This window comes from Eschrichtius robustus, chromosome 12 (assembly GCF_028021215.1).
Source record: "Eschrichtius robustus isolate mEscRob2 chromosome 12, mEscRob2.pri, whole genome shotgun sequence".
Lineage (NCBI taxonomy): Eukaryota > Metazoa > Chordata > Mammalia > Artiodactyla > Eschrichtiidae > Eschrichtius > Eschrichtius robustus.
Genome location: NC_090835.1, coordinates 40,248,459 through 40,257,883, shown reverse-complemented (window position 1 = coordinate 40,257,883; position 9,425 = coordinate 40,248,459). Strand labels below are relative to the sequence as shown.

Here is a 9,425-nt window from a genome sequence, read left to right as displayed (position 1 = left end):
GAACTTTTCATAAAGAACCCCAGATTGAACTTTTAAAATTCTACATGACTCTTCTTGAGGCTTGGTTGGGAGGGGCCAGGGCAATAGGCCACGGCTGGCAGGGACTTGGGATGGGACATTTTTAGAGTGAGAAAGTCAGTGGAGAAGAATCCAGGAGAGGGGACAAATGGAGCCAAGCCCCTGACTGGCTGAGGGCTGGGCCCAGAAGACAAGATGGTGTGGGGTTGACTGTCTGCCTAGGGTTTGGCTAGGTGTGTAAGGCTCTAGAAGGGGCTGGGTACAGTCATCCACTCATCAACATTAACTGATGACTACTCTGTGCCAGGCAGTGCCTAGAGGAGGAGATTGAGTGCTGAATACACTCCTTTACCCTATTCCTGCGGAGGCCAGAGTGTGGAGGCAGAGGGGACGTAAGACAGAGACTGGTCCTCCCTCTCCTGGAGGACTCAATGCTCTTGAGCAACCCTGCCTAAGACACTCCCCATGGGCCCCAGGAGAGGCCAAGATGTTGTCAGGGAGATGGAGAAACCATTTCTTCACCTTCACAGGAGGCTTCCCTCACCCACTGCCCAGCAATCCCATGAGGCAACAGCAGGGGCTGAGGCAAGTCCAGCTCACAGCCGGGGAGGAGATCAGGGATGGGGCAGGTCAGGAAGACACGTGGTTGAGCCATTGCATCAGGCCCAGGAGGGGCATAAAGGAGGGTCCTGCATGCTGGGAGGAGGCCGACTTGGGGACCATGGAGACTCAGAGGGCCAGCCTCGCCCTGGGGCGGTGGCCACTGTGGCTACTGCTGCTGAGACTAGTGGTGCCCTTGGCCAGCTCCCAGGCCCTCAGCTACAGGGAAGCTGTGTTTCGTGCTTTGGATCAGCTCAACGAGCGGTCCTTAGAGGCTAATCTCTACCGCCTCCTGGAGCTGGACAAGCCTCCCAAGGCCGTGAGTCAGGAGGGGCCTGGGAAGGGGGCCACCTCCCACCAGCCCTGGCCACATTGTCACCCCCTCTGCTCAGGCTGTACCTCCTGTCAGGAAGGTGGGCTCCCATCTCTTCCGGGAAACCTTCCCAGAGCTGGGTCCCCTCCCAGCATGAGGCTTCCTGCCTTAGCATCTCTACTGTGGGAACAGGTGCCCTGGGCTCCAGGGCTTTCTGGGAGCTCCAGGGATGGGGGGGCAGTTACTCGGTCTGTGATGTGACTTCCCTGCTTTAAGTCCCCTCTGTTCCTTGTTGTCTCCCTACCAGGGAAGGCTCTGCTCAGCCTGGAGGTTCCAGTGACAAGGTGTTTCCCTGCAGGTGGTCCCTGACTTGCCTCTGCCCCTCCGTGGGGAAGGTGTTCTCATCAGAGCTGGTGTGAGGTCCGCTCCTGCTCTCTGTGTGCCCACGAGGCCAGGAGTGGGCTCTGTCCCCTTCCCCTGTGCACCCAGCACCAAGCCCAGGGCCAGGCACACAGGAGGGGCTGGAGAGGCTGCCGTCTAGGTGGGGGCAGGGAGACAGATCAGAGAAGGAAGCATGAGCTTGTGCCCAGTCATCCCACTTTGATCCTTGACCAGGACGAGAACCTGGACACCCCAAAGCCTGTGAGCTTCACGGTGAAGGAGACCGTGTGCCCCAGGATGACCCAGCAGCCCCCGGAACAGTGTGACTTCAAGGAGAATGGGGTAAGTCGGGGGCTTAGAGTGCTGGTGGATGCTTCCCAGGGAGCTGAATAGGGGGCTTCAGGGAAGATTTCCAGCCCCTGGGCTGAGGCTGGGAGGCAATGGTCCGGGGGTTCTAGTTTGAACTCGAGCCTCCCCTTACAGCTGGTGAAAGAGTGTGTGGGGACAGTCATGCTGGCTCAGGTCAGGGACAACTTTGATATCACTTGCACTGTGGTGAGTGGCCCGTTCTGTGTTGTGGAGCTAATAACAGGGTGGGTTGTGGAACATCCTTTGGACCAAATACCCACTGCCCCTTCCAGGGCAGAGAAAGGCCCTCCTACCCTGGTCCCTCCCTCACCCGAGCCCCAGGCCTCCAGGACTGGCTCTGCCATCCCTTAAAGCAGTGGTTCTCTAAGTGGGGTCCCCACCCGGGAACCTGACCGAAAGGCAGATTCCCAGGCCCCACTCAGACCTCCTGAATCAGACTCTGGGCTGGGGCCCAGCCATTTGTATTTTCACCAGGCCTCCAGGGGATTCTGACTGCTGAATTCTGAGAGGCACTGACTAGAGTAATGTGCTTTCAGCCCCTGCTCCCGTCCAGCTTTGATGGAATGGGCTTGTGACCCTGGGAAACCCCTTGCCATCTGTGGGCCACAGTTTCCCCATATGTCTGTGTGTGTGTAAGGTTTCAACCACATGCTCTAAAGGTCACAGTCAGAAAGTGAACTGGGGCCCAAAGTCTCCTGAAGTCACCCACTTAGTGGGGATGTCCACGTGGGGAGGATTCTGGTCTTACCCTGGGCCCATTTTCCATAGTAACTTGTTTCTTCCTGTTGCATAGCCCCAGAGTGTCCGGGGACTGCGAAACCTGGGTAGGAAGATACTAAGAGGTTGGAAGAAGTATGGCCCAATTATCGTCCCAATAATCAGATTAATTGGGTGAATTGTGAGCCCAGGGAAAAGTCCTAAGGGTCTGCCTGCCCTGGTTCAGACTTCTGGACTCTGAGAAATAAATTCTTGTGAAAGCAACTTACTCCAGGCCTCAATTTCATTTGTCTCCCCTCCTCCCACTTACCACGACCGAGTCCTTAACTCTGGGAAGCCTCTTTTGTGTGTGTGTGTGTGTGTGTGTGATCACTCCTGTAAACACAGTCATGGGGGACACCCCTGTTCCTTCCAGGCGGGCATGGGGAGAGGCAGCAGGGCCAAGAGGTCCAGCACAGCGTCTCCATTCTCGGGTCCCTCCCGTGCCCTTCACACGCCTCTGCCCTCCTCCTCCAACCCCCAGTAGGGACTTAAGGAGACCTGCTCTGTGTGCAGTGCTGGTGGGGATGCTGTCCCTGCTCACATGGAGGTGACAGTCCGGAGGGGCCAGGCGTTTGTTAAACACTCACAGAGACGCAGTTCAGTCTCAGGGCTAATCCTACAGGTACAATGCCCATAGCGTTTCACTTCTCCTTGACAATCTTAACTCTGGAAAGCCCACCCCTCCTTGCTTTTCCTTTGGCATTGAGACACATCACTGTTTCTTCAGCTGGGTCTCAGATTTCTGTGGTGGGCTTGTGTGTAGGGATCACATGGTACAAAAATTTGCACCATTAAAAACAAGCATGCTGCTCATCTGGGTGAACAGCTCTGCATGAATGTGAGAGACACACAGAGTGACACACGGGTCACATCTCTGTGTGCCTGGGTGTTTCAGACACTGTGCACATCCTGTCCCCTCCCATTCTCTAGCTGACCTTTGCTCTGGGGCAGACTGGAAACATTGGGGAGTTTGAACCCAGGGAGCAGCCTCAACCAACCACTGGGGGGACTTAGTGGAAAAATACCTCCTCTTCCTCACTCCTTGGGGGGCCCACTCCCAGACGTGTCACACCTCCCCCTGAGGTCCCCAGCTGGCTTGAGCCCCTGTCGCCCACTTCTATGACCTGTTCATTGACACGTCCTCTTCTGACTCGGGTCCTGCCCTGTCTCCCTTCTCTACATTCGTGCTGGAGCTTTCTGGAATCACCTCCCAAACAAACTACTTCCACTAAATGCTTGTCTTAGGTCTGCTTGTGGGCCAACCTGAACCAAGACAGAGATTCCCCTCTCTGAGAGGGACAGAGGACAGGATCTCACAGAGCATTTACTTTGTTACCTGTCAGGCTTGTCTCCTCTTGGTGAGCAGGTGAGGCTGATTTCAGGCAGGTTAGAGGAACCTCCTGCTTCTCACTCTACATCAACCCAAGTTGAGGGAGGAAACTTTACAGAGGACACCCAGGGGGCTGTGTTGTGTCTGTGCCAGAGGATACAGGCTTGCCAGTGCCAATTGTTAAATGGTCAGGATTTTTTTGAGTTCGTTGTTAAACTCTTGGTAGCTTGAAATTGGCCTTGGTGGAAGTATTTCCATCATGGAAATCAGCAAATGTTACCCATCAGTTTTGTCATAGCTGGTACCTCACTGCCCACCCTGAGAGAGGGATCACTCATCAGGATGATATGGGCCTGTGCTGATCACATCTGTTTCCAATTTCCTCCCGTGACTGCCCATCCTGCTTCCATGACAACCCACCTATAGCCTCAGCCCTGTCTTGTCCTTTTACATTTTACATGGATGTTGGCCAGTTGTCCCTTGCCTGGGACCAGGCCCTCAACATGCATACGTGACCACTGATAGCAGAAAGGAGATGATGCAAACATTTTTTCCATTGCAACCTTTGAGAAGGAGACATAACAGGCAGGGAGGCATGGAGGCCTTGTCAGTGCCTTCTACAGTGATTGACTGGTGAGAGAGTCTGCCGTTTGACCATTAGACCTCTTACCCCTGAGAAAACAGGTAATAGACTTTCATGAATGGCATAGAGCATCAGTCCATGGCATGCTTCGCTTGTCAGTCCTCCCTGAGAGTAAAACTCTGGATGGTGAGTTCCATTTGCATGTGATGGCTACAGTGTGATGGGTGTGCAATGGAGGGGACCTGAGCCCAGCAAGGGGGAAAGAGGGTGTTCTGGGGAGAAAACTGCTTAGGAAAAGCAGAGGGACTGGCATGGTAGAGTGAGAAGTGACACTCAGTTCAGTGCTCAAGGGAGGCATGCAAGGGGGTGGGTCAGGGTGGGACTGGAGAGATGGACAGACCCAGGTCTGGAAAAGCAATAATGAGCCAAATGATTTTAGAGGGGGAGAGCAGATCCTTGTCCACATTAGCCAACACCCTGGCTTCAGTCTGTGTGTGTGTGTGTGTGTGTGTGCGCATGCATGTGTGTGTATGTGTATTCACGAGGGGTGAATCATCAGGGAGCCCAGCAAGGATGTGTCCCCCCAGGGCAATGGCCAAGGGGAAAGGAGGGAAGGGAGAATAGAAGGAGGGTTGTCCCAGAAGCTGAGAGAGTGTGGGGCTGACTGGGATGGAGTCACTGCAGAGGGAATGAGGCAGGTTGACTCCCTGACAGGTTGAACAATGCGGGGGGTGGGTTCTGAGAACATGATCACGGGCTGGTCAGAGTCCTGGTGTAGATATGAGATGAGTGTGGGGGGAGGTGACAGTTCAGTTTTGACCACATTGGTTCTGAAATGCCAGGGGCATGAAGTGCCAGTTTCCCTGGGTGGGGCACTGGGCAGCAGGTGCTGTGAGTGCCCTGCCCAGATCCCCCTCACTGGGCGGCTGCCCCTCGTCCCCCAGCTGTTTGAAATGTACAATACGGATGCTAATGGCTCACAGGTGTCCCCTTCACAGCTGCCTTCACAGCCTCCCAGGAGATGCCTGGGGGGTTGTGTCCGCTCTGCCCTCAGCCTGTGGATGGGGACTGACTATGAGGGGACATCAAAGCCCAGCCCCCGCCTCAGTCAGTCCTAAAGCAGGGGTTCCAGGCTTTCTCAGGGTAGAACACGTCCCTGCTCAGCTCCTTCCTCTGCCCTATCCTGCTCCCTCCGCCTCCCTCCTCCCGACAACACCCCTCAATAAATCAGATGCCTCTCACTTCCCAGCTGAGGCTCTGCTTCTAGGGAACGTGGCCTGTGATGGCGGTGGAGCTGTGCAGAGTTCATCCACTCGTCCCAGGTGGGTCAGGTGCGGGGCCTGATGTGCAGAGAAGAGAGACGAGCCCGAGGCGTCCAGGGTGGTGGTGCAGGAGGGGAGTGGGGTGGGCGTGGTGCTGTAAGCCAAGGGGCATTGAGGATTTTACAAAGTGGTCAGAGTAGGACAGGAGCCCACGAGGCCCAGGGAGATGACTCCTAATATTTTCCTATTGTTTGTGCAGTTGTGAAGGCCACTAACTTCAGTGGGGGGCAGCACAGAAGCCAAACACAGTGAGTGGAGGAGAGCAAGAGGTAAGGAAGAGGGAGGGAATGAGTGAGGACAAGGAGGGGTTTCTCCATCCCCCAGACCCCTGCTGTGCCAAGGGGGGAATCTGGGCTGTAATCAGGCAAGGTCCTTGTGGACCCTGCCCTTGAGCCCCACCAGTGAGGTCTCAGGAGTTAGTTTGGGGGCTCCCGAAATGAGACAGGGCACTCCAGGTCAGCCTCAGTGGGGCAGAGGAAGAGAATTCTGAGGGGTCTAGATGTCTGAAAGGAATTGCTCTCCTGCCTGTGTGGCCCTGAGCAGGAGAATTGATCTTTCTGGGCCTCTGTCTCTCTATCTGTAATTGGGAACAGCATTATCTCCTTTAAGGGTTGGTCTGTCATTTAGGTAGAGAAGGAAGTTCAAGGACCTCATAGGGGCCGAATGTGAATTACAGAGGGTGAGAGAGCCAAGGAGACAATAGTTAGAGTGTGTTAGTCTCAGGGCACAGTGCCGGCTCATCTGTCAGTGCAGGGACCCAGAGAGACACTTGGAATCCCCATCAGAGCAGGAGGAGATGAATTAAATGCAGCCTGTGCACACAGCGGACTTCCCTGAGGGCACTGAACTGGCCCCTCTGCACTAGCCTTTCCCATGTGGCCGTTAGAAGGTAGCAGCTGGCCCAGTAGGGCGGGGGACCCTCCAGACCGCCTGTGCTCTGATGCCTGTGGGTGGGCTCAGTGATGCCCCTGCCAGTCAGAGCCCAAAAGTCTTGTCCCTCAGCCCCCATGGTTTCTTTAGCCTCAGCCCGAGGGTGAGGGCTGCCCTGGTTCCTGGGGTCCTACTTGCAGCCCCCTGTTCTCCTGTGTGCCACTCTGCCTCTGTGTCATCCCAGCCAGAGCAGGGCAGGACGCTGTCAGGGGAGACAGAGGGCTACATTGTCACTTTCATGGGCCCTAGGCACTTTCACCTTCATGGACTCATTCATCCACAGAAAAGTATTAAAACTCACATTTTATAACTGCATTCATGTAAAGATGGATATAATCAAGGCTGCATTTTATATTATATATATATTTTTCCTGAATATTCATACATAAAATGGGTACCTTAATATATTCTTTGAGGAAATGAAAAACAACATTTGTTAGCTAATGAAAGCTTCAAAAAGAGTTGGTAAAATATTTGAAAGGACTACAAAAACGACTGTTTCACAAAAAACTCAAACAGTTTTAATCATGTAAAATAAAATACAATAAAAATTATATCGGGGGGGCTTCCCTGGTGGCACAGTGGTTGATAATCCTCCTGCTAACGCAGGGGACACGGGTTCGAGCCCTGGTCTGGGAGGATCCCACATGGCGCGGAGCAGCTGGGCCCGTGAGCCACAACTACTGAGCCTGCGCGCTCGGGCCGTGCTCTGCAATGAGAGGCCGCAACACTGAGAGGCCCGCGCACCGCAATGAAGAGTGGCCCCCCCTCGCCGCAACTGGAGAAAGCCCTCGCACAGAAACGAAGACCCAACACAGCCAAAAATAAATAAATAAATTTATTTAAAAACAAAAAAAAACAAAAAAAAACATATTGGGGGATTATATTCAGCTACAAGCAACAGGAAACACCCACAGCCATCTTGACAGAAGGAGGTGCTTATTGTCACATGGAAACAATGGGTCACCGATGCCACTGCACAGTGCAGCAGAGAAACAAACTCCCATGTCATTCTTATTAGCGGCACCATTGTGAATGTTGTGGTGAGTCAGGAACACATACTTACTAGTATTATTAACAACATAAAGTGTTTCCTACACATATTAGACACTATAAAGATATAATCCAGGGAGGAGTGGAATCAGAGAATATTTCCAACCATAAAATATAGAAATAACTTTCGAAGTGGACACAAGAGGCCTTACAGAAAAAATTCAAACTCTGATGGATCTTTGATGTGTAAGCTGTGAAGATATCAGGGGAGACTACATGTTTATAAAAATGGAAATCTAACATTTGTTGGTGGTGTTGAGGGCACTCTTGACTACAAGGGCACAGAATCTGGAAAATAAGCTGGGAGATGGTGTCCTTGAAGCTCCTATGTATCTACCTCTCTCCCAGTGTACGGGCCCCACGATCTGAAGAATGTCTTCTCTGCATCTGCTTTAAAATCGCACACAGGTGAGCTGTTGGTGAATGCTAACATGGAAGCACAGAGGGGATAGATTCTGGAAAGTCTAGGTCCTAATATGACTCACAGGTAAGATATCTCCAACTCCAGATTTTTTGTATTATCACAAGTCTCACAATCTATTCAAAAATACCAGTCAGAAGGAAACACAAAAAGCAAATAGGAAAAATCATAATTTACATAACAGTATACTCTTTGACATCCTAGTCATACATGAAATTTATTCCAAGTGTTTAATAGAGTGGAAAATGGGAAAAGGCTCCTATACGCACCACCACCAAAAAGGATCTTTCTCAGTAAAAAGGGTACAATATATACAACAGATTATATATCCAGGAACTGCCACACAAAACTACTAGGAAAATCCCAACAAATACCAAACTGCCATTTTTCAATGGCCCATTAACAGAGAATGAATAGAACATTAAAAAAATTTAAGCCTCACTGCATACTAGAAATACACTTAAATTCATCCATGGATCCAACAGCCTTCAAAAGTAAATAGAACAAAATAACTATCCAATTAAAGGAAAAATCACTACCTTTAAATGTTATGTACTATTGTTGAAAGACAATTTACAGAATTAATTCACATTAATATTCGTTTGTGAAAATAGTAGAAATCCACCATTGAAGGATACCCTTGAAGAAAGATCCTGAGTAAACACAGCATATTTATAAACTTTTTGTGTGTGTGTGTGGTTGCATTGGGTCTTCGCTGCTGTGCGCAGGCTTTCTCTAGTTGCCGCGAGCCGGGGCTACTTTTCGTGCGGTGCGTGGGCTTCTCATTTTGGCGGTTTCCCTTGTTGCGGAGCATGGGCTCTAGGCACATGGTCTTCAGTAGTTGTGGCACACAGGCTCAGTAGTTGTGGCTCGTGAGCTCTAGAGCACAGGCTCAGTAGTTATGGTGCACAGGCTTAGTTGCTCTGAGGCATGTGGGATCTTCTAGGACCAGGGCTCGAACCTGTGTACCCTGTAGTATTGGCAGGCAGATTCTTAACCACTGCACCACCACGAAGTCCTATAAACTTTTAAAACAACTCTTTCTGGACTTCACTGGCAGTCCAGTGGTTAAGACTCTGTGCTTCCACTGCACGGGGCACGGGTTTGATCCCTGGTTGGGGAACTAAGATCCCCTGCATGCTGCACAGCCTGGCAAAAAAAATAATAATAAATAAAAGTAAAAACAACTCTTTCATATTGAAGGTTTTCTGGAACATTAGGCACAGATTACTTTCCATCAAGTTATCTCATGTTACTTACATTTATCTTCTCCATGGGAGTTTTTACATGTAATGATATTGGCCAATTGAAGTGTTTCCGAGGCTGTTCACAAACAAGGTTTTATC

General features: G+C 51.4%; 1 protein-coding gene across 1 annotated transcript; it reads left to right on the top strand.

Annotated features, from left to right (window-relative positions):
- Nucleotides 1–449: 449 nt before the first annotated feature.
- On the top strand, nt 450–2,576 carry LOC137773136 (cathelicidin-5-like). Its single transcript, XM_068557590.1, is given in 5 exon segments — nt 450–540; nt 543–937; nt 1,547–1,654; nt 1,796–1,867; nt 2,475–2,576. Coding segments are annotated over 5 exon segments (768 nt in total).
- Nucleotides 2,577–9,425: the final 6,849 nt, after the last annotated feature.